Source organism: Manacus vitellinus, unplaced genomic scaffold (assembly GCF_001715985.3).
Source record: "Manacus vitellinus isolate BGI_N305 unplaced genomic scaffold, ASM171598v3 scaffold_52_pilon, whole genome shotgun sequence".
NCBI lineage: Eukaryota > Metazoa > Chordata > Aves > Passeriformes > Pipridae > Manacus > Manacus vitellinus.
Genome location: NW_021940628.1, coordinates 3194964 through 3219733, shown reverse-complemented (window position 1 = coordinate 3219733; position 24770 = coordinate 3194964). Strand labels below are relative to the sequence as shown.

The 24770-nt window shown below is 53.5% G+C and overlaps 1 protein-coding gene across 1 annotated transcript in view; it reads left to right on the top strand.

Moving 5' to 3' along the window:
- Positions 1-13460, top strand: part of LOC103754072 (CUB and sushi domain-containing protein 1) — a 251808-nt gene extending 238348 nt beyond the window's left edge. Inside the window, exons 58-70 of the mRNA XM_029963058.1 lie at positions 355-534; positions 1884-2057; positions 3045-3218; positions 5082-5155; positions 5896-6007; positions 7843-8022; positions 8511-8576; positions 9093-9254; positions 9386-9498; positions 10215-10302; positions 11054-11192; positions 12262-12434; positions 13277-13460. Of these exons, the coding sequence (XP_029818918.1) occupies positions 355-534; positions 1884-2057; positions 3045-3218; positions 5082-5155; positions 5896-6007; positions 7843-8022; positions 8511-8576; positions 9093-9254; positions 9386-9498; positions 10215-10302; positions 11054-11192; positions 12262-12421 (1622 nt within the window). The 3' untranslated portion in view covers positions 12422-12434; positions 13277-13460. The remainder of the gene's footprint in view (positions 1-354; positions 535-1883; positions 2058-3044; positions 3219-5081; positions 5156-5895; positions 6008-7842; positions 8023-8510; positions 8577-9092; positions 9255-9385; positions 9499-10214; positions 10303-11053; positions 11193-12261; positions 12435-13276) is intronic.
- Positions 13461-24770: the final 11310 nt, after the last annotated feature.

Here is a 24770-nt window from a genome sequence, read left to right as displayed (position 1 = left end):
GCTGCCCAGGGAAGGGGTGGATTCTCCATCCCTGGAGGTGTTTAAGGACAGACTGGATGTGGCATCAGTGCCATGGGCTGGGAACCACGGCGGGGTTGGATCAAGGGTTGGACTTGATGATCTCAGAGGTCCCTTCCAACCCAGCTGATTCTGGGATTCTATGATTCTATGATTCTCCACGTGCCCAGCCCGGCTCCCTCTACGTGCCGTGTGCTCCAAACCCTCCCTTGCCCATGGCCCTCTGACCTGCCTGCCCAAAGCCCTGGGGACCATCAGGTATCTCATTCAGGCAGATCCAGAGGTGTGAGAGGAGGGCTGGGCAGCCAGAAATGCTCCTCCCCTTGCCTTTGGCAGTGATCAACTGCGGCGACCCCGGCGTGCCGGCCAACGGCGTCCGCCTGGGCTCCGACTTCACCTACAACCAGTCCGTGGTGTTCCAGTGCACCCCCGGCTACATGATGGAGTCAGACAGGGCCTCCTCCCTCACCTGCACCAAGGACCGCACCTGGAACGGCACCAAACCCGCCTGCAAGGGTAAGGAGGGGTCCCCAGGCCACCAAAGTTTTTGGGACGAGGTGAAAAGTCGCGGCGACTTGTGCGTCGTGCCCGGAGCCCCCCGGGTGCTTCTCTGGGCTCTGTCCTTCCATCTCTCCCCTGTTTATGGCTCTTACACCATCTATCACATTTTACAGCACGAACACCCTGCTATCTTTAAGTCCATCAATCACCACACTGTGCCTGGGAGGGAGACAGCTGCTCTTACCTGTGTGGTAGAGAGGGAAGAGCGAAGCCCAGGGAGCAAAGTGACTCCTTCCTCTTCACAAAAGCTCAGATCAAACTCCACTGAAATATTGTGTTTTGCAAGCACACGCTTCTTGGCATCGTCTGGAATCATCTGAAAAATGTTTCCTCTGAGCCTTTTCATTATTCCTCTGTTCTGAGATTGCTCCTGTGGTTCAGAGATAGAAAAAGGAAATAATAAAGCAGTTGCTGGGCAGGCTGGATCTCTTCTGTGAGTGTTTTACTCACCCACCAAGTGCAGATAAGACTTGTAGCAGCATCTGTGCACTTCTTTAGCAATCTGGAAAATTCACCTGTCATCATGCTGATACAAATACAGACCACAGAGGAACTTTATAATGCACTGCAGCTCCTTCAGAGGCTGTAAAGAGCAATTCTTACGCTGCTCTTTCATTCTCTGCACTGAGCTAATGCTGCAGGAATAATCCAGAATGTGGCCAAGAGTCATGTTTGGAGGCCAGGCTGATTTGCACAGGTTTAGCATCTCTCCCAATGCTCCCCTGAGCTGAAAAGCAAAGCACTGCAAAAATGTCATATTAAACCACCCCAGAGTGGATGAAATACCGACAGGTTGTTGCTTTAGCTGCTGATCAGAAACTCAGCCAGGTTGTCCAAAACGTATCAATCTCCCAGGGAATCCAAGATGAGTTTTCACACCAAGTCAGGGCAGGTTCTTCCCTTCAGCTGGAAATGAAGTGACTCTGATTTGGAGAGAGATCAGGGAAAATGGTTCTTCATTTTCTATGGTTTGGTTAACTCCAAACTTCAAAGTAAAATCCTGGAGTTTTCACCCCAGTCTGTGTCATGTATATACTTCCCCTTTTCACCCCAGTCTGTGCCATGTATGTACTTCCCCTTTTTCAGCCTCTTGCCTGAAAGTTTCTCTTGGCTGTTGAGATAAAATTATGGGAAAGGGTGGGGGAGGCCTGGAAATCAGATTTTAGATTTTTGTGGTGGCTCAAACCACCACACCAGGAGATTCCCCTGGAGGGCAGGCCGTGGCTTTGACCTTACACGACCGTGCCCTTCGTGGAGAAGCGACAGGAACTGAGCCTGCTTTTGTCTTTTGTCTCCCCCCACAGCCATCACCTGCAGAGCCCCCCAGGCCATTCCCAACGGGAAGGTGGTGGGCACGGATTTCAGCTGGGGGGCCAGTGTGAGCTATGCCTGCCTGGAGGGGTACCAGCTGTCCCTGCCCGCCGTGCTGACCTGCGAGGGCAACGGCACCTGGAGCGGGGACGTCCCCCAGTGCTTCCGTGAGTAGGAGCCCAGCCAGGGGCCGGGAGGATCCTGCCCCAAAACCCGCTGGTTTGATGCCCTTTCCATCACCTCTGCTCCCAGTGGGGCTGGTTTTAGTGGCTGGTTTCAGTGGCTGGTTTCGGTGGCCCTGCTGTGCCTCCTGCCCCAAGCCCAGGGGAAGTCGGGCATGAGCTGAAGCCAGTGGGGATTTTTCTTGCTGTGATGATGCCTGAAGTGCCTCTGCCCCAAGGTCTGAACGCTCTGCCCACCTCCCACAGCAGCCAGACTGCTGGGGCACTGGTTTGCCACCTGTAAGGGGGTGGCCCTGGGGACACTGTTGGCAATAGAGATGTGAGGTCACACTTGGAACAAACCTGAGGATTTTCCTCCAAACTGGGTGCTTGTCCAGTGTCTCCCCAGTGGCTGGATCTGCTGCAGTCAGGGCTCCTGGAACTGCCAAAGGCCGTGGGGAAAAAGCCTTTGGCCAAAAGCTCTGTGTCTCTGTCACAGCAGGAGTTGGGAATGTTTTGTGAGGGCAGAGTGGGGCTGGGTGGAAACCTGTGTGCCTGATACAGGAACTGATGCCAAAAACTACCAGTTCAATGTCTCCTAATGCCAAAGGCAGCTCTGAGTTCCTTTTCCAGTGGCTGGCAGCTGCACAATAGCCATTTTCATATTAAATCACACGAAACCCTCCCCGTGTTCCTTGCACCTCTCCCTGGATCCTGGATAATTAGTGTGACACAGAACCAGGTAGCAAAGTGACATGGTGCAATTAGGGAGACATTTGGAAGCTAAGCCTGCATTTAGGGGGGAAAAAGAGAGGAAAAAAGGGAAAAGATGGGGGAGAAGGTGCAAGTTAATTACCAGGATTACAAGGAGAGCAGCCAGTCATGGAGTTGGTGGCAGGGTTTGGGCCATTCACAGACCTGTCTGTAGCTTATTAACACTCCTTTCTCCTGAGGCGGTTCATGGCCATCCTGTTGTCCCTTTGCCCGTTCCAGCTGTGTTCTGTGGTGACCCAGGGACCCCAGCCCAGGGCAGGAGGGAGGACAGAGGCTTCACCTACCGCTCCTCCGTGTCCTTCTCCTGCCTGGCCCCGCTCGTGCTGGTGGGCTCAGCCCGGAGGTTCTGCCAGTCTGACGGGACGTGGAGTGGGACCCAGCCCAGCTGCATAGGTAAGGGAAGAGCTCTGGGCCCTCACCCAGCTCCCCTGGTTTTCTTTTGGTTCTTTTCTTTTTGGTTTTCTCTTCTGAGTTTGCAGAAATGAGTGTTTTGTTGCCCTGGAAGTGGGGACGTGAAGGGATGCTTTTGGTTTGTGGGCACTGGCTGATAAACAACCCCCCTCCTTCTCCTCACTGCTTAGATTCCCATCCCTGGCAGTGTCCAAGGCCAGGCTGGAGCAACCTGGTCTAGTGCAAGGTGTCCCTGCCCAAGGCAGGGGGGTGGAACTGGATGATTTTTAAGCTCCCTTCCAACCCAAACCTTCCTGGGGCTCAGTGTGTGGGCAGAAACCAAACTCCCCCAGCTTGCCTTGCTGAGCTGCAGCCTTGGGATTCAGGCTGACATTTCCACACCTTCCTCAGGTGCTCATCTTGAACCCTGTGACACCTCTGGGAGGTCTGTAACCAGAACTACTCCCAGCATTCTTGGCCTGTTTGAAGCCCTGGCTGCACTCCTGAGCTGCAGGGCTCCTGTGATAAAGGGCATCACCACCATCCCCCCACGTGGGCAGTGGGGAGAAACACATCCATGGGGCTGTTCCCCACGGATTTCAGTCCTTCTGGTTCCATCCTGAATGCACCACCAACTACAGGAATGCAAAAAGAGTCACGGCCTGAACCTCCAATTGGTTTCACCAGGAGCTTTCTCACATCCAGGGGGCTGAGAGCACCTGCTCCTGTGCTGGAAATGTTGGATTGGAATGCTTCAGTGCTTCCTTGCAGATCCTTGTCTGGGATCCTGTTGGACATGTGTGGGACCCACCTCTCAGAGGGCTGAACCAGCCAACCCTGCTCCTGCTGCTGAGGGAATGTGCTGAGGGTCTGTCTGCCCAAAGCAAACCACGAGGAAGGAGACTGGATATTAGGGAAAATTTCTTCGTGGGAAGGGTTGCCAAGCCCTGGAAGAGACTGCCTTGGGGGGAGGGGGGATTTAAAACCCAAAATGTAGGTGTGGCATTCGGGGACTTGGTTTAATGCCAGTGCTGGGGGAATGGTTGGACTCAATGATCTTCAAGGTCTTTTTCCAACCTTAATGGTTTATTGATCCTGTGAAAGGAAGAGAATTGTGTGTCTGCAAAACCTCACCCCAGGATGGCAGTTTGTGACCCAAACAGCTGTACCCCAAGTGCTGTATTTATTCAGATCTCACCCATTTTTGGATACTTTGAGCTTCCAGCACCCAGACCTTGCCCAGGCACAGCCAGGAGGCCGAGGCTCTGCCCTCATCCATCACCCTGTGCCTCCCCCAGCCAGGGGGCTCTTTCTCTCTTTATTTTCCAGGCAGTGATTTATCAGGGGGCTCCCATGGAAACTGCAGCAGTGACAAATGACAGCAGCTTCAGCAGAGCCAAAGGATGGGAGATGAATTAGCCCCAAATCAGCCACGTTCTGTGGCCCTTGTTTAGTCACTCCCCACATCCCCAGGGCCTGGAGACAGCGCCGTGGCCGTGGGAAGGGACTGATGAGTCACATCCTGAGGAATAAAGGCCTAAAAATAAACAGTGGAAGCAGAGAAGTTGTGCTCTGCTCTCCTCTGGCTGCAGGCTGGGGGCAGCCACTCCTGCCCCCACTGTTGACTTTGGGGGGACTTAGTTTATTCCTTGCCTTCCACAGTCCTGTTAATGGGGATATTTTGAGAGGTGTTTGCGGTGAGCAAGTGGAAGAAGGAAGGTTGGGAATCCTGGGATGCTCCAGCTCCCTGCTCCCCCAGCCAGGTCCTGGAGCATCCCAGCACTGCAGCTGAGCAGAGGCACAGCAGGGTGTGTGTGCAGAGCTCTGGGGTGGCCCCTCCTTTACCCCCTCTCCCTGTTTTTGCAGACCCCAGCCTCACCACGTGTGCGGACCCCGGCGTGCCTCTCTTTGGGATGCAGAACAATTCCCAGGGATACCAGGTACTGCCAGGGCAGTGGGATCCCCAAAACCTGCCGTGCTCAGCCCCTGCCTGAGCCCTGGCACAGATCTGTGAGTCCTCCTGGGATGGTGTGATCCCAGTGTCAGACCCCGGGCTGTGTTTGTGCAGGATTAACCAGCACTGCATTGTACATGATATTAATTGCAGTGCTAATTAGTAGTTATTGGTGTAATTACTCCTCACATTTCCATTAATTTTCAGTCCAAATTCCACAGGTGTTTCCCTTTATCTCAGCTCCCATGCAGCAGGAAATCTGTGGAATGGAGGGAGAGAACCCAAAGGGATGCCCTGAGGTGCTCCCTCTCCTGCTGTCCCTGTGGGTGCCCATTCCCTGTTGGGAGAGTTGATTCCATGTGGTTACCCAATGCCAAGTGGATCCTGCAGTTTTGCTGCTAATTAGTTATCTTAATCCTGGGGGTTAATGAACTAATTTTAGGTTTTAATTAATACTGAGACACTACAAGTCTGACTTTTGTCTGAGCTGGCAGTCGGGAGCTGGCACTGGAGTGGAGCTCCCTCTGGAGCTGCTGGGGGGGCTGGGGCAGAGTGTGACAGGGAAATGCTCCTTAAAGGGGCTCCAGGAGAGCTGGAGAGGGACTTGGGACAAGGGCCTGGAGTGACAGGACGAGGGGGGAATGGCCAACATGGAAAATTCTAGAAGCGCCTTTTTCTCCCGGCGTGGCACTGGGGGAGTTCAGTGTTTCCCTGCCCTTGGAACAGGTGGGAAGCATCATCTTTTTCAAGTGCCAGAAGGGGTACCTGCTGCAGGGCTCCACCACCAGGACCTGCCTCCCCAACCTGACGTGGAGCGGCGTCCAGCCCGACTGTGTCCGTAAGTCCTGGGAATGGCACAGGGAGCCAGAGCCTGGAGCCAGGCTGGGGTTGGTACTGGCTCAGGAGAGCTGGGAATTCAGGAGGGAGCTGTGAGAAAACACATTCTTGGAGGAAATATGTCAGATTTTAGGAAGGTTGGGAGATGAGGAAGAAGTTCTCCCCTGGGAGGGTGGGGAGGGCCTGGCACAGGTTGCCCAGAGAAGCTGTGGCTGCCCCATCCCCAGAAGTGTCCAAGGCCAGCTTGGAGCAACCTGGGCTGGTGGAAGGTGTCCCTGTGGGGGTGGAACTGGATGATTTTTGAGCTCCCTTCCAACCCAAACCCCTCTTTGACTCTCCAACACTGTGATAAAAGGGAGCTCACTCCGTCCCTTCTCTCCTGACGTTGCACCAGCAGCCACTTGTGATTTCAGATGAGATTTTCATTGCCTGTCCCTTCCTCAGAGACACAGTTGTCAGGTGAAATGTTGTTTTGTGCTCCTGAAAGCCCATTTGGTGGCAGAGCTGTGAGCTGGCCCTGGGGAGCAGGTTAACATTTAACCAGGAGGGCTCTCCAGCAGAGCAGAGCTTCTCCTCCTCCTCTTTGGGAACGTGCTGCTCTTCCCTTTAAGCTGTCCATCATCTCCCTGCTACAGCAGGAGGAGTTTATTTTAATGTGTTTAAGTGGTGATACCCATCCTGCCCTCTGGGTCATGAGTATTAAAAAGCTCTTTCCTCTCCCTCGTGAGGTGGTTTACTGGGGAGATATTTTTCCACTAACAAGCCCTGTGGATGCTTGTTCTGTGAACAGAACAACTGGGACACCCAGCTTTAAATGCTCTGACATGTGGCATCAGGGGACAGGGGGTGGCTGCTCTGGAAGGAGCTAATGAGTGCTGGGGCTCCCAAACCATGTGAGTTCAGGTCACTCTTCCAGCTCTCTGGGGTTTATATTTCCTCCTCTGTGAAGGGAGGGCGATGCTGGTACCTCCTGAGGGCTGCCAAGGGTTTGTTTTCAATTAGGAGCAGTTGGAGAGCTGCAGGAAGGACATAGCTGGCAAAAATTGGGGGCTGGAACTAGATGATCTTTAAGGTCCCTGCCAACCAAACCATTCTGTGAGCCTGTGAATCTGCAGGGAGAAGGAGAGGGAGCTTCCCTGCTTTGGGATTTACTGGTTTGGAGTCGTAACATCTCAGGGAAGGGGGTGACACATTTGCAGGAGCTGCTGGAGCAGTGTTGGCATTGCTCTGGGGACAGGGAGCTGGACAAGCTCTCATTCAGCCTCTGTGGCCAAATCCTGAGAGTTATTGAGCAGTTACAGGGATTTCTGACCACTGCACACCTCGCTGGGTGATGCTGTGGGCAGCTGGGAGCACGTGATTAGTAGGTCCCATGAAGAGAGGTGGTATAAAAGCCCTCACTGGAATCACTGGCTTAATTTACCAGCTCTTGGTGTCCTGCAAAGGCAGTTTCCAGCCTGCAGATACACCTGGGGCTCAGTTCTGGGCTCAGAGCTCAAAGGAAGGTGCTTTAACATCCTTTGGTTTTGGCTTTTTCCCTTAAAAGTAGGGGATGCCCACTTTTTGGGCAGAGCCAAATTTTCAGTTCATAGAGCTGAGTGAAGGGTCCTCTGAGAGCTTTATCCAGCAAGAGCAATCCCAGCCATGGGAATCTTCTCATTAATTCACCTGGCTGGGAAGAATCCAGGCATGGCATTTCTCAGGGAGCAGGGAAAGCTGTTGGGTAGAAGCTCTTCCAGGAGGTTTCTGTCCCTGCTGACACCCTGGTGTCCCTCTCTGGCCTCCCTGTGTCCCGTGGGTGATGTCCCTCAGCCCTGTTTCCCTTGTCCCTTCCAGCTCACCACTGTAAGCAGCCGGAGACACCTTCCCATGCCAACGTGGGAGCTCTGGATTTGCCATCCCTGGGCTACACCTTGATCTACTCCTGCCAGAGCGGGTTCTACCTCACCGGAGGCTCCGAGCACAGGACCTGCAAAGCCGACGGCAGCTGGACAGGAAAACCCCCCATCTGCCTGGGTAAAGCCCTGGGCAGGGGGTGCCAATGGGGCTGTGTGTGCCCAGGGGACACTGCAGCCCTCAGACCCCCACCAGAGCCCTGTGTTTGTCTCCTGGTTGTGGAGCACACAGGCCTTTGATGTCCCACAAAGGCAGTTTTTGGTCTGTGGATAAGACCCAGGGACTCAGTTTTGGGGTCAGGGTTCAGAGGTGTCCAGAGCATCATTTGGGTTTGGCATTTTTTGCCCTCGGAAGGGGAGGAAAATCAGAGCCTGGTTTTCAGTTGGTGGGAGCTGGAGCCAAGGGAAGGGTCTCTCCAGCCAGAGGATCCCCCAGAGCCACCTGAGGGGCTTCACACGGCTGGTTTGGGTCTGGAAGCACCTTCTTTGTCCTTCACCTCACCCAGCTTTTACCTGCCACAGAGGAGCAGTCATGGTCTAACCTTGACACAGAGCTGTTTGGCTCTCCTGGGGGGTGGGAGCTCACCCTGGATCTTCCCTCTCTTGCAGCCGACGTCCGTCCCAGCGGGAGGCCCGTGGGCACCGCGCGGGACCCGCCGCTCGCCAAGCTCTCAGGTACACAGTGGGATCATTCCCGTGGGACACAGCAGTGACCTTGGCACATCCAGCCCTGCCCAGCCCTTCTCAAACCCAGATCCTTGCTGGCAGCAGCCCATGTGCCCCACCCTGCCCGTGCTTCCCTGGAGAAGTCGTGCATCAGCACCCGCTGCCCTCCCCGGGGCATTCCAGAGATTCCAGGGTTGGACACTCAACCCTTTTTTTTTTTTAAAATAGGTTGTGTTAGCTTTTCCTAATAAATTATTTTGGGGGTGGGGTTCTTTTTAAAGCTTTCACGCTGTTTTTTTGTCAGAACGACCAAATTAAGGTCACGGGGTCGTTTGTTCTCCTCTCCTTGGCTTCGTCCTCAGCGGTGATGGCACAGGGAGAGGGTGGGATTTGAGACATTTAATTATGTATCTGTGACTTGAAAGAAAGAAAGAACTTCTCCTCTATTTTGATCCCTGAAAAAACCCCTGGAAATCCATGGCAATGCTGCTGTTCTGGTGCATTCCCAACCGCTGTGCTTTCCAGTGCCTGCGGACGTGTTCGCGAGGAACTCCCTGTGGAAAGGCTCCTACGAGTACCTGGGCAAGAAGCAGCCTGCCATGCTGTCTGTCACCAGCTTCGACCCTGCCACCAGTAAAGTCAATGCCACCCTGATAGACCACAGTGGTGTGGAGCTCCAGGTGTCTGGTGAGGACACGAGGTGGCCTCTCGTGGGGATTGACGCTCGTCCCGGGGTTGGTTGGTCCCCCCCTGAGGTGACGAGGGGGGTTTCTCTGCCCCCTCAGGCAGAAAGTCAGTGACTTCCACTTCTTTGGCAGGCATTTACAAGAAGGAAGACGTGCACCTGCTCCTCCAGGTTTACCAGATCATGGGGCCGGTGGAGATCTTCGTCAACAAGTTCAAGAACGATAAATGGGCTCTGGATGGACACGTAAGCGCGGGGGCACCTCGGGCACGAGATCCACCCCCACAATTCCTCCTGCTGCTGTCACAGCCTGGCTTTCCTCTCCCTGGAGCTGAGGGATAACTCCCTGAGCTGGTGGCAGCATGAGGCTGCTCCAGTGACCAGTCCTTGAGGGGGACACGGGGCGCTTTTCCAGCCCAGGATGTAACGCGGCGTGACAGCTCCTCGTGCTCCCTCGCAGCTGTGCGTGGCTTTATTGCCCCGTGGCTTGAAATCTCTGCGTCTCCCAGACAGCACTTGAGGAGAAGACAACGTGATTAATTCCATTTTAACGTTTTATGTCTGCTAAACATCAAGCAAAAAGAGCTAATGGAGCCAAGTCCTCACCCCCCTGCGAGCTTCCTGTGCCCTTCAGAGATCCACTGGAGCTTGGCAGAAATGTGCATCTGCTTGACCTGTGGCCAGTGGTGGCCCAGAGCCTTTGTTCCCCCTCTGGGATCAGCAGTGTCTGGTGGAGTTTATTGCAAAACAGGATTTTTTTGTTGTTGTTTTCCCTCCTCCGAGCCGTGAGGGCCTCGAGCTGTCGGGCACTGAGAGGCCTCCCGGAGCACCGCGGTTTTCCGGGGAATTAAATCAAATTAACTCCATGCCTGAGCTTGCAAAGGGCTGTGCTGTGAGATGGGTGTGAAAGCCCGGGGAGGTGCTGGGCAGACGGGCTGATCTCCCCTCTCCTGTCACCGCAGGTCTCGTCGGAGTCTTCGAGCGGCACCTTCGTGTACCAGGGCTTCGTGAGGGGCAAAGGCTTCGGGCAGTTTGGCCTCCAGAGACTCGGTAAAATTCCTCAGATTGGGGCTTTTTCCCCTGGATTCTGCCTTGGTGGTGGTGGAGGGTTTCAAACAGGGGGTGTTTCTCCTGTCCTTGAATTTTCAGCCCTTCTGCTGAACCCGCCCAGGGCGGGAGATTGTGGGAGGCAGAACAGCACAACAACGAAATTTGTGATGTGAAGCCTGTAAACAGGCTGCTGCTCAAAGACAGAAAGGGGTTTTGGAGCCACAAAAAGCACCTGGACAAAAAAAAAAAACCAAAAACATAGTTTTTCTCCACGTTGCCAAATTCTGACAGGCCCAAGCCCCGTTTCTGCCACAGAAAGTGTCTCTGTCGCCCTTTCAGAAATCCCAGAGGCTCCTGAGGGCTTAAAACAGACAAAGTTTAAGCCCCTAAATATCTCTTAAAATGTGGTTTGAGCTTTTAATCTCTTTCTTGGGATTTTTGGGATGTTCTCACCTTTATGGAGAATTAGGTTGCTCGTTATTGCATTCCAAAGTCTCCCCTTAAAGCCCAGCTTTATGTGTCCAGGTTGGAACATTTTGGCAAGATAAATCTATTTACATCTCCCTTTAATTGCAGCCCTAAATAAATGATGCTGTCTAAGCTGGGCTGGATCTCCAGGCCATCCTTCATCTGCAGCTCAGCAGCTTTCCATTGCCTTTTCCAGCACCACTTCCAGTTGCTGGAAGCCCCCAGCAAAGCCCATTTTCTTGCAGTGCTGGTTTGAAATGTGTTCTTTTCTGCTGCGTTTCAGACCTCAGCATGATGGAAACGGATCCTGAATCCATAGGACACCACTTTGCATCCAACAGCAGCTCCGTGGCAGCCGCCATCCTCGTGCCTTTCATCGCCCTGATTATTGCAGGGTTTGTGCTTTATCTCTACAAACACAGGTGGGTTTTGGGGGGCAGGAGACAAATTTGGGGGGGCCTCTCACAAACGTTGAGCTGGACTTAAAATCCCACCCCCTTAGACCTCTTTTAATTCAGAAGGTGAAAAAGTAATGAAGCAGAGCCCCATGGAGGGGTGAGGGCTTGGGAGGAGAGAGCAGTGAGAGGGTTTCTGACCATTAATAAGATTTGTGGCCACTTTAAGGAGGATGGAGCGAAGTAAATTCCACGCTCCAGTGTTCAAGCTGGCCTTGCATGTGTTGTAAATTAGTATTTTCTCCTGATCAGGGTGTTGCTGTGGGAGCTCTGCAGAGGGAGGGTGCCCAGGGTTGCAGCAGCACCCAGGAGCTGCTGTGCTGCAAATCTACAGTCAGATTTGTCTGCCTCATCCCCAGGGGTTTGCCTTCCTCAAAAGCAGCTCTGTCTTTCTTTTTCTTTCTCTTCTTTTTCTCTTTCTTTTTCTTTCTCTTTCTTTTTCTTTCTCTTTCTTTCTTTCCTTCTTTCTTTTCTTCCTCTCTCTTTCTCTTTCTCTTTCTCTTTCTCTTTCTCTTTCTCTTTCTCTTTCTCTTTCTCTTTCTCTTTCTCTTTCTCTTTCTCTTTCTCTCTTTCTCTCTCCCTTTCTCCCCTTCTTTCTTCTCTCTTTCTCTCTCCCTTTCTCCCTTTCTTTCCTTCCCTCCTTCCTTCCATCCTGTCTCCCCTCTCTCCCAAGGCCAGGTGGGATGGGGCTCTGAGCAACCTGGTCTAGTAGAAGGTGTCCCTGCCCAGGGCAGGGGGTGGAACTGCAGGAATGGCCTGGAGCTGTGTCAGGAATGTTTAGGTGGGATTTTAGAAAAAGGTTCTTCCCCCAGAGGCTGGTTGGGCACTGCCCAGGCTCCCCAGGGCAGTGGGCACAGCCCCAAGGCTGCCAGAGCTCCAGGAGGGTTTGGCTGATCCTCTGGGGCACAGGGGGTGACTCTTGGGGCTGGGCCTGTGCAGGGCTGAGGGTTGGACTGGATGCTCCTTGTGTGTCCCTTCCCGCTCAGGACTCTCTGTGACTGTGTGACCTCTGTGGGTTTGCTCTCCCCTGCTGCAGGAGAAGACCAAAAGTCCCGTTCAATGGCTATGCTGGCCACGAGAACACCAACGTGAGGGCCACCTTCGAGAACCCCATGTACGACCGGAACCTGCAGCCCACGGACATCATGGCCAGCGAGGCCGAGTTCACAGTGAGCACGGTGTGCACGGCAGTATAGCACCCACCCCCTGGTGAGTGAGCTGGGGCACTGCTGGGCCCCCCTCTGGCACCCCAAAACCACGGCACCGTGGCCTGCTTGGCTTGGAAGGGATCATAAGGGTCGTGTCACCCCATCACCCTTCTGCTGCCGCTAGCCCAGGTTGCTCCAACCCAGCCTTGGACACTCCCAGGGATGGGGCAGCCACAGCTTCTCTGGGCAGTCCATTCCAGCCCCTCCCCACCCTCACAGAGAGGATTTTCTTCCCAGTGTCCCACCTAACCCTGCCCTCTGGCAGTTTTGAAGCCGTGGGTCAGAGGAGCCCCTGGAGCTGTTCAGATGGCCCAAAAGACTTTGTGGTTCTTCCTGGGCCAGGAGCTGGACTCAGTCCTTGTGGGATTGAGCTCAGGATATTCTGATTCTAAGAGATCATCTCAACACAGGGCCAAACCCAGAATCCCAGAATCCCAGACTATGCCAGGCTGGAAGGGACCCACAAGGATCACTGAGTCCAACTCCTGGCCCTGCATGGGACCATGTGCTGGCTGCTGGTTGGGAACCTCTTGGAGACCAGTGGCCAAGCAAGTGCCTGTAAAGCTGTGGTGAGAACAGTCCAAAGGGGAAGGAAGAGTCGGGTCTGTAAGAGGGAGCATTCCCTGGGTGAATCCTGACGGGATTTTGCTCAGTGATCAGGGATTTCAAAGTTTTACTGCAGAGAGACATCACTTCGTGTCATAATCAAAAGCACCCTGTGGCCTGTAGAGCCCTTCCAGACTGGAATGTTCTCAGTTTAGGATAAGGAAGCCATTGCAGGCTCTCCCAGCATTTCTGTGTGTTAATAACAGGCTGTTTGCTTTTCCTTTCCCCCCATCCCAGATCGCTCCGGGGTCGGCGTCTGGTGGATGATTGTGTTTCACCTCACTAGTCTCCATCCATCCCCTGCCCATCTCCCTCCTCCCAACCTTTTGCTGAGGCTGTGGAGAAGCTGCTGCACCTCGTTGGACTTTGTGTGACCTCCTGAGGGACCGCTGGGTTTGTCCCCTGCCGTCCTTCCCCGCTCTCCATCCTGGATCACGAAGCCAACCAAAGGTCTGCTCCTGCTCAGCTCCTCCCTCCCCACCCTGCCAGGGGGGCTCAGCCCAACTTCCCTGGGCAAGGGGAGCACCTGGGAAGGCTTTTCCAGCCTGCTGCTGGTGGTGTGTTCCCAGAGGGAGCCGTGGGATGAGTGGGGGGCCCCACCAGCTGCCCCCCAACTCTGGGAAGACCTTGGGCAACAAAGGGGTTGTGCACAAGGTGCTGACTGGATTTATGGACAACACCAGGATGGGAAAGGATGAGCTCTTGTTCTGTCTGTGTTTGGGCTTGTGGGATATTTGTTTGTGGTTTTTTCTACCCCCCCAGGGCTCTGGCAGGGGAAGGGTTTTCAAATGGGACCCTCCCGATGGGGAAAGCGAAACTTTGGAAGCTTTTTCCCCTCTTCCCCGTTTCTTTTTCCTTTGGGCATTCTTGCTGGGGTTTTTTCTGCCCTGTGTTCGTTCCTGCAGCTCTCAGGGCTGGGGAGGAAACACTCCCCCTCTCCCTGGCTGCTGATCTGAGCTGTGTCCAAACCCCCTGACCAGGAAACCGCTGACAGACACCGAGGGACAAAAACCTCTTGAAAAAGAACTCTTAACAAATCCTGATTTCCCCCCTCAAAAAGCCTTTGCCCTTTTCATATTGATCCTCCAAAATGGCAACTCCAAATAAGAGTTTTAATTTCTCTCCAGAGCTGCTCCCTTTATTTCCCAGGGGCACAGAGGTTGCCTTGGCTTTCAGGGGAGCAGATAAGGCAGCTTGACATTTCTCCTGCCTTAGAAGACAACGAGGCTTTGGCGAGTTTGGCCTCCTCTGATGAGGAGCAGAGCTGCTCTTGTTGATCCAGGCTTTGAGGCTGTTTGCTCTGAGGGCCCCTTTTTGGAGCCAGGGGAGGCAGCAGTGGCATTTCCCAGGTGAGAAGTGAAATCCTGTGTCACCGAGGCAGCTTCCTCCTGCAGGAGACTCCAAGGGAAATCAGCATTAAACCTCGAGGGTGGTGTTTACATCCATGCTCTCCCATCCAAGCACTAGTTTTTTTCCCCTCCCTGATGTCAGCTGAGGTTCTGCCTAATGAAAACCACAGGGTAGGTTTGTTTTTTTATTTTTCCCTGGTTTGTTTATTCTTTTACTCTGTGTGTGTGTGTGCGTGTGTGTGTGTGTATATGTATATAAATATATATTATTTTTTTTACTTCTGTCTCTTATTCAGTGCTCTTAGAGTAAAGCAGCATTCTCCAGCCTCGTGGCTGGACAGCCAGCCTGCCAAAAAAAAATGCCACCTCCGCTGCCCAAAGCAGGAAAAGGTGCTGGGATTCCTCCCTGAGGGGTGGGAGAAGGAGCCAGAGCCCTGATCCTACGTGGGCAGGGGTCAGTGGGCAGGGGTCAGGGAGGTGCTGCCACATGGGGCTGGGCACACAGGGAGCCCAGGGCATTGCTGAGCCGTGTCCTGCAGCAGGGAGTGCTCCCAAAAACCCAGGGAGAGGCTTCCAGGCCTGAATTCCATGGGCAGCCAGGCTGGGCTGTCCCTCTGGGGGCTCCCCCAGCTCGCAGGACAAGGACCCCAGAAGGGTCAGGGCCAGAGGGGACACTCAGCTGTGGGGCCAAGGTCTGTCCCCCCTCAGTTTATCAGCCGGGCAACCCCAGGGAGGGCAGAGCTGGGAGATTCCCGTGGATCCTGCAGGGAAGCAGCTGCTTCCTGCCTCCAGCTGGGCTCTCCTGGCCCACCCTTGACCCCCAGGTCCCTTCCAACCTAAATTATCCCGGGATTCGTGCCCCTGGCCAAAGCCACCCCCTGCTCTGTCCCTGCTGCTCCAGCACCCGCCGTGTCCCAGCTCCTCTCCCAGTTCCCAAAATCCCAACCCCTCCGTGGCAGCAGAGCTTGGAGCCCTCCAGGTTCCTGTCCCTGAGCTCCAGAAAAGCCTCTCCAGGCTGGGAAGGTGCCAAACCCCCCGAGGGTGCTCTGTGTGGAGAGCAGGGATGGCCACACATAACGCACACGTTGGCTCTCCAGACCTTCCCGTGGAATAACCAGGAGAAACTCGAGTCAAGGTGTGTAAAAATAACCCCAAATTATTTAAACACCCATGCAGGGGGAGAGGGGAAGCTCTGCCTAAACAAGACTTGCTGCTTTTGACCCATTTAAGTACCTTTTTCTGCTGTTGCCCAAGTAGCAAAGGAAGTGGAAGGGGGTTTATCCCGATTTTTTTGCAAGCTGGCTGGGACCTGATGCGTGACATTTCTCCATCCTTGTGCCCAGAGGACTTGCATTATGTTAAAAAAAAAAAAAAAAAAATGAAAAAGGTAAAAAAATAAACAAAAAAGTAAAAAGAAAAAAAAAAAGTAAAAAAAAAAACCACAAAAGGAAGAAAAACTAACAAAAAAAAAGAAAAAAATCCCTCTTTTGTACAGAGATATATTTTTATGAATCAGAAGTTTGTACAGTTAAAAAAACCCAATGTAAATGTTTTTTTCATTATTGTAGTAAACAGTAGTGGAAGATCAGCTTTTTTTTGTAAATGTAATAAAATGTATAAATCTGGTTTACATAAAAGTGTACATATGTAATCTATACATACACCTGGCTTGTCTGCAGTATATACAATTTAATTTATCTGTCTCTGTATATGAGGCTTTTCCTTGTGTTCAGGCATCCTTTGCTGAATTTGAAAGCTATTTTAAATTTTTGACTTCAAAATAAAATATAAATTTTTGCATTGCTTTTCTTACATTTCCTGCTGCCTTTTTCGTGGAGCTGCCAAAGGCTTTTTTTTTCCCCAGGATCCTCTGGATTCTCACACAAACACACACACACGTGAGGTTCCTGATGTTCCAGCTGCTTGGAAGCACATCCCAAGGAGGAAAATAGGGAAGGTTCAGGCAAGACCAACCCTTTTCCCCATCACCAGTGGGAATTCCAGGGGAATTCAGCCTGGATGTGGTCCCTGCTCTGTGGAGGCAGCAGCTCATCCGTAGGGAATGAGACCAACCCAACATCTGCCCTCCCTCCCTCCCTTCCCAGCTCTCTGCACTGATGGGATGTGATGTTATTCCAGCTGGGATGTGATGTTATTCCAGCTGTGCTCCCCCCCTCCAGCCAGGAATGGATGCTCAGGCTGTTGGCAGCTCCTGCCCCTCTGTCAGGGCACATCAGCAGAGCCCCTTCTGAAATCAGGAGCTCAAAGGTCCTCCAAGAAACAAAGGGAAAATCCTGAAATGGGGATTTAGTTCAGAGCCCAACTGCCCTGAGTGGGTGATGTCCCTCTTAATCCAGGGCTGGGGCTGAATTCACGTGGAAAATTAAATTGGCAGGGAATTTTCTGGTTGGAAAAGGACATTACAAATGTGCCTCCCATCAGGAATTGTGAGGGGACCCGAGCTGGCTGAATTTTTTTGGTGTTGAACAGGTACATTGTCACTCCTGGATCCCTCAGTGGGGTTTGGGCCGTGGTTTTGCTCTGGGCTGCACTAAAACCTCAGCACAGGGGTCTCCCATGGGTGCTCCTGTGACACTGGCTCACCTGTAACACCTAAGGAGGCGTTATTAGTTAATTAATTAATAAGTTACCCCTGCAGGGCAGGGCAGGAATCACCTCTGATGATGATTTTTTTTTTCCAGGACACAGAATAATCCCCCCTCTGCTGGGGCTGCAGCCACAGGGATGGAGCTCCCAGTCCCTGTGGGATGGCTGCTGTAAATCAGCTTTTCCCCTCCTCCCCTGTTCCCTTGCAGGGTGAGGTGACCTTGGCTGTCAGAGATGCATTAAAAGCAGGTGATGCTGCTCCACCAGCACAGCCAGAGCTCAGCCAAGTGTTTTAACTCTTTGGAGCTGTGGGATTTGGCTCTCTGGGACATCAAGTCTTTGTTTAGGACCTGCCCTGGCCAGGCCAGGAGGTCTGAGCCTGGTTTTAACACCCTGGAGAGCTCTCTGAGGTCCTGTAGCCACCTTGGATTTTGCATTTGGACTTTCCAGGTGCTCCTGGCCATGGAAAAACAGGGTGCAAAGAGCCTCGAGGGCATCATCTGGGGGGTCACTAAGGCACTTAAAGCCCCTTAGGAAAGTTGCCACGAGTTCTTTGGGAAGCTGGGAAAGCGAGGGACGTGCAGAAGGGATGCAGAGAGCTGGGAGCAAAGCAGAAGTGGTTCCCAGGATTTGAGCTGTGCTGGATTATTCTGCATCTCCTTGAGCCCCACTGGGGACAAACACACTCGCTTTTATCTCCTGGGAAGGTGATAAATTCCTCCCATCCTCCTCTGAGCAGGTGAGTGACAGAAAATCCACCCCAAGGACAGGTGAATGAGCAGCACCCACAGGAAACCTGCCCCAAAATGAGCCCCCAAGTAGGACATGGGTTTGTGTTATTCAGCTGGGATCTTGCAGCTCTGCAGGAGGAGGGAACTTCCCGGAACTTCAGAAACAGTTCCAAGCACTAAGAGGAGAATTTATAGTTCAGTGCTAGGGGGGAAAATGCATAATTCATTCTCCAGGCTTTGGAAGAGCTAAGAAAAAAAAAAAAGTGGGGTAAAAACTTAAAGAAAAAAAGTGGCATTTGATTTCTGCTGGTGGTGGGAGCTGCAGACGAGGGCTCAGGGGGCATTCACCTGTCAGGGAGTTCAGCACCCCTGGGGAGCAGAATGGGGTTTACTTGTGGCTGTGGGAATTCAGCACAGGAAAATCCCAGGGAAAGGGTTAAAAGCAAGGGCTGGGAGCAGGCCTGGCTCTCCCTGCTGATCCCAGGGGGATGTGCAGCCAGCCCTGGCCGTGTCCTCATTAACCAAACTGCTGCAAAGGGCCTGGATTTAGGAAATGTGTGACAATGAAGTGCTATTAGTGTGGGAAAGGAGCTGCTTTAGTTATTTCAGCCCGGAGAAAATTATTCCTCTGGCAGACAGGTGAGATAATTAATCATGATCATCCTCCCAGCACATCTAATATTCCAGGGTGGGCAGGCACTGGTGCCTTTGGCAGCAGCCACCCCCTCTGCCAGCCTTGTATTCCCCTTGGCACTCCTGGCACACCAGGGGCTTTTCCAAGCCCAGTTTTCCAGCAGGTTTGTCCAGCTGCTGGAAGAAAGTGGCAGAAACCCTCTGTCCACTTGCTCTTCTTCCCCAAACCTCTGCCAGTCTTGCTCTGACATTTACATTTCACCCTCGAATTACTGAATAATTCTTATTAGGGTATAAGCTAACAAAAAACCCACCAAGCCATCAGGGGACAATAAGGATAAGCTTGGAAAAATGGGATTCAGGGGCAGGAACCAGCAAGCTGGAGGTGCTGTGGCTCCCTGGGTGCTGGGACCCCCCTCAAACCTGAAATCCTCCTGGAAATGCTCTGGGATGTAGGACTGTTAGAGCAGAACAGGTTTGCTGAGCTGAAGACACTTTACTTTTCCCTCAAGCTACTTTATATTCTTATTTCTGTATTGACACATCTTTCTCCCCCACTCCAATCCAGCCTTAATTTCCAACTGTTAATCAGGCAAAGCACCGTGGCACGATGGTCTGTAATTAAAGAATTAAAGCCACACCTGAAGAATGCAGATGTGAAGGCAAAATTGAATTATTTAAATAAAGCCAGGCCATTAATTATGCATGTCCTTCAATCTTTCATCTCTTGATAAGCTCCAGCAGCTTTTGGAAGGGGGCAAAAGAAGAAGTTTCAGAGCCTGTGTGAATTAATGAAGTGTTGAGAAAGCTGGTTTGGGGTACTGGGGGCTGCAGAGCAAGGCTGAGGGAGCTGGGGAGGCTCAGCCTGGAGACTTATCACTCTCCAAAATTCCCTGGAAGGAGGTTGGAGCCGGGTGGGGGTCGGGCTCTGCTCCCAGGGAACAAGGGGCAGGATGAGGGGAAACGGCCTCAAGTTGCACCAGAGGAGGTTTAAGTTGGACACCAGGGAAAACTTCTTCACTGAGAGGGCTTGTCAAGCACTGGAGTGGGCTGGAAGGGCTCCAAAAACGTGGAGGTGTGGTGCCTGGGGACGTGGTTTCGTGGTGGCCTTGGCAGTGCTGGGTTAATGGTTGGACTCTGATCTTGGAGGGCTTTTCCAGCTCCATGGTTTGGTGATTCCACGAAAACAGCAGCCAAACCCCACATCTCCCGGGGATGTGGCTGAAATAAATGAGAGGGGAATCTCAGCCCAGTGTGGGACATCCCACATCCCTCCCAAGGGATGGCAACCCTCCCATCTGCCTCAGCCTCTCCTTAAAATCACCCTCCTGTTAGTCCAGGGAATTGCTGCTGGGGACGGGGAGGAGGATCCTATCCCAGATTCCCATCATTGGCACCAGCAGGGCAGTAGATCAGTGGTTGCACTGGTCCAGTGGAGCACAACCCCCTTTTCCCTGGGCTGCTGTGCTTGGCTTCCCTCCCTTTTCCCGCTGCCTGCTCCGTGTTCCAGCCCTGCCAGCCATAAATCCATCAATACCCCTGTGAAATCATCGGGTCATGATGCCCTTGGATTGGCTTTATGGAGGGAGATGATTGGAAATATTTATGTGTGATAACTGGGCTGGGAGGGGAAAAAAAAAAAAGAGTACTAGAATGGCAGGAGGTTATTAATGTTTGCTGAGCAGATTTACTGGATGTAATCAAATCACAACATATGCTCGGGTAGGGGGGAAAATCAACAGTGTTAACCAATTGTAGCTCAGGCCTGGCTTGGAGGAGCCAAATCCTGAGTTCTGCAGCAGTTTCTGCTGAAAAACAACATTTGTGGTAATCCCACTGTGGAATTGGGTGATGCTGGTTTGGTAACAGGCACCAGAATTCCCTCTGCTCTGCTCAGGGGCTTGTGGTTTTGGACAGAAGGGTTGGTGGTTTGTGTTGGTTTGAGAGCAGGATTTGGGGTTTGGGACCAGGCAGGCTCAGCCCTGGGGCCTGTCAGGGTGGGAATAGGTGGGATATTGGGAAGGGATCCTTCCCTGGGAGGGTGGGGAGGCCCTGGCACAGGGTGCCCAGAGGAGCTGTGGCTGCCCCATCCCTGGGTCAGGTCATCCTGCCCCATCCAAGGTCAGGTTGGAGCAACCTGAGATAGTGGAAGGTGTCCCTGCCCATGGAAAAGGGGTTGGAATTAAATGATCTTTAAGGTCCCTCCCCACCCAACCCATTCTGTGACTGTATTTCCCACTCAGAGTCCATCCCCTGAGCCTCCTCTCTCCTCCCCTCTTCCCAAGTGTGTGTGGTCACAGACCCGAACTTTCCAAGGAAAAATAATTATTGCAGAGCCAAACTTTTTCCAGGAGTAACTGCGGGAGCCGGGACAGCCATGAGGAGGGGGAGAGGCACAGAGGCTGCAAAAATCAGACAAACCAGGTTTTTTCCAGGCTCTAGGTGTCAAAATTTCTCACCCCTGAGCCCCCACTCCCCCTGTCCCATCGATGCTGAAGGCTGGAAAAATCCCCCCCTCCACAAAAGGCGCTTTTTGGACACTCCTGAGCCCGAGCTGAGTTCAAAGAGCCCCAGGAGGCGGATGAAGGACTAAACCAGGAGCATCCCATGGGATCCCCGGCCCCTGACTTATATTTTCCCCAAAAGAGCCCCTGAATTAGCAGGGACTTGGGCAGTGCCCCCAGTAAAGGCACTGGGGAGGTCCCTGCCCTGCCGTCAGTAACTGGCTCGTTCCAAACCTTCACGAGGTATTTTTAATTGGAATTTTCATATTTTAAACTAAACCCCCCCCTTCCTCCTTCCCCCCAGCTACAACTTATTCAGAAAACAACCATCTGCCATCCTAAAATAATCCAAGCTCCAGCGAAAGCAAACCCTGGAAAACTCCCCGAGCGTTGCCTGAGTGCAGGAGGAAAGGAAAAGGCTGAATTGGTGGTTTCTCCCACCTGTGATTTACTACTGCGCTTTTTATAAATTAAATATAACCCTAAATTAGCCCCTGTAGCCCGAGGACGGGGAGCTGAGGGTGTGCGAGGCAGGGACGGGAATTACTCCCAGGAAATATTGCTCGGGTTGCCCTTTTTAACCAGTGATTTCAGCTCGTTAGGAGCGCGCCGGGGGGGCTGGGGAATCCTTCACCTCTTCTGCAGCCGCCCTTGGCCTCCGTCCTGTTCCAGGGCCCGGAGCACTTCAGAGGGTGATTAAATTAAGCCGCCAAATTGGAGGGGCGTGTTTGCACCTTTCAGAGACAAATGAGGTCGGGGAAGGTGAAGTGGCAGAGGGCAGCGGAGGGGAGTGCCCTGTGCTCCGGGCAAACCCCGGGGCAGCTCAAACAGCATCTTCTCCCATTCCTTAGATCCCAGAAACCTCCTGTGCCCCCTCTCTCAGAGGGTTGGGAGTCCAGGGAACGCGATGTTTGCCCTGCAGCTGCAGCTTTGGGAAAAGGGACGGTGACAAAGCCACCGGGGACATTCCCGTCCCCTGCCCTCTCCTGCTGCCCCAGCTCCCGAAATGCCAGGCAGCCTCACGGGAAGGGATGTCCTTTGGGGGATGGGTGGGCTCTGCTCCATTCCCGGGCTGGATTGTCCTCATGGAAATTGGGAGCAGTGCAGATTCCCTGGCTCTCCAGAGCTGGGGGGGAACAGCCAGAGGGGTGAAACCACCATCCAGCCCCGTGGATGTGGGGGGATCACTGCACAAAATCCCGGGATCATCAGGCACGGGGTGGGCTCTGTGGGCTGGGAGGGCTTTTCCAAACTTAAATGTTTCTGTAATTCCTGGGAGGAGCGAGGCACCACCATCTGCTGCAGCTCGGCTGAAGATTTAGACCCGAACTTCCCTGTGAGTTGGTAAATCTCCAGCTTTCCTGCCCATAATCTTCCTGCTGCTCCCTCCATCCTGGCACTGCTCTGGGAGCCGAGGTGGGAGCAGCTTTGCTCTCACTCTGACTGCAGCTCTGCACATTTAATCAGATTTTTTTTTTGTCATTTTTGTTTTTTTTTTTCCCCCCCAGATTTGCTTTTTAAAGCCTCAGAAGTTCAGTGAGGCTTTTCCACACGGAACCTCTCCCCGCTCAGACTCTGAATTGTTTCTGGCCAACTGAAAACCTTCTGCTCCATGAAGTAATTCCGTGTTTTTTGAAGCACGATGGAGCCAATGGGATTGTAGCTATTGATTTTTTTTTTCCCCTGCTTCTACCACTTATTCAGTGGCTGGAAAACGTTGTTGGAGCAAATGATAGTCACTCCAGGGCAGCCCTGTAATTGCAGGAGCTCAGCAGACAATGTCCCTGCGTGTTAGCTCGGTGTCCTACCAGCAAATCCTTCACAGAACTGAAAGGAACTATTTAAAATCTCCCTTCCCACACCACAGAAGAGCCCAGTGCCACGCTCTGCTCGGTGCTGGGCAGGTCAAGAGTGGTGGAAGGTGCTTTAACCCGGAGTGCTCAGACATGGGATCAGCTCAGAGGGGCTTCTTAAACTCCCCAGTCGGCTCTCCCATGGGATGGACTCAGGAACACGCCCCTTGTCCCACCTGGGCGGTGCAAAATGGGCCAAGACACCTGGAATTGGACACAAATGCAGGAATTCACTGCTCTGGGTCCCCCTGCCTGGAGCTGGAGCACCTGGGGATGGGCAGCCTTGAAAAGTGCTGCACCCTCAGCTCGGCCCTGAACCTCCCCATCCTGCTGGGAGCAGCTCCTGCTGCTGGCACGGCCACATCCCCAGGGATTGGCTTCCAAAGGCCACTTTCTGCTGGGATTGGCTTCCAAAGGCCACTTTCTGCTGGGATTGGCCAGGTTTTTCCCCTCCATTCCCTCCCTGGGGCACATCTGGCAGCAGCACAGAGCCTTCCACCAGGGACCACTGGGAGGAAAGAGGGAGCAGCTGCATCCCAAGACACCAGCTCTTGGGATCCTCCACCAGATCCCCCACGATCCCAAGTGCTGGTGCAGGGGGAGCACAGCCCATAACCTGTGGCTGCCCCATCCCTGGAAGTGTTCAGGGAGCAACCTGGGCTAGTGGAAGGTGTCCCTGCCCATGGCAAGGGGTGGGACTGGATGATCCATAAGGTCCCTCCCGACCCAAACCATCCTGGGATTCTGGGATTCTGGGATTCTGATGCTGCCACGCCAAAGGAACGGAGAGAGGGGGTTTTTTTGGAGCTGCCAAGCCGGAGCTGGGATGTGCTGAGCTCCTTTGGAAACCCCCCTGGTAAACAGATGGGAGCACAGTTCTGTTGGCAGCAGAGTGTGGTTTGAAGATGTCACAGCCAAACGTTGTCTGCAGCCCAGGGAGTGACCCCAGCCAGTGCCAGAGCTGCCAGGATTGGAGGTCAGGGCAGGGGAAACGACCACAGGAATCCTACACCCTGGGAATGGGGGGGTTTTGGGAGCCCCTCCACGGTGCCAGAGCCTCCTGTGCCCCCTCACTGCTGCCTGGCTGGGACTGACCCCCCTCCCAGCATCTGCCAAGGCTGGGGAGCTAATTAGCTCCACGGCAAACCATCATTAAGAGCCCCAATCAACATTATTTCATTTAGAACGGGAAGCAGCTGTCCCTGCTCTGCATCCAGGGATAATTGTCCCAGGCATTAACCCCTCCCTGCACGGCTGCCCAGGGGGGGTCTGTCCTGTAAATCCAGGTGGGTTTGCCTTGGGCCCACTGAGTGTTCCAAGAGCAGGACATGGATATGGGATGGATCTGTGCATCACCTGCCTGGATCCACGTGCTTGCAGTGGGATTCACCCCGTCTGGGGGGGACACAGAGGACCTTCCCCAGCTCTGTGTCCCCAGAGGAGGGTCCCAGAGCTGAGGACACCTCCAAGGTGGGTGTTTTTACCCCTTGGAAACACCTCTGGGTCGTGTTTGGAGGGACCCTTCGGGGTGGGGGTGCTGGGGGGAGGCAGATAATGGGATTTTGCAGCTGGGTCAGAGCAGATGGGACTGACCCTGCTCTGGAGCCATCCTGGAGTTAACTCCAGCAGGCAGGAGCAGCAGAGGAGGCACAGCCAGGCCATCCATCACTGTCCCCAGCAATTTGTCCCCCATCTCAGAGCTGTCACAGCCCAGTCCCCCACGTGCTGCTGCCGCCTGCCAAGCACCAAGGACATCAGGAACAAACCTGCCACCACCTCCCAGGTGCCCCAGGAGGGCAAAGAGCCAGGTTTTCTTTGCCCACCTTTGGCACCGGGGCCGATTTTTGCCTTAAGTTGGGTGGGAAACCTCTCCTGTGCTGCTGCCCCCAGCCCACCCAGAGGGGGAGGGAGCTGGCTGGATGCCCTGGGAGCATCCTTGGAGCTGCCTGGGTGGAAAGCTGGCAGCCAGGTGCCACCTGGAGAATGCTGTGGCTGCTCAGACACCCTCCTCTGCAGCGCCAGCACCTCCCTGAGGGCGGGGAAGGTGAGACTCG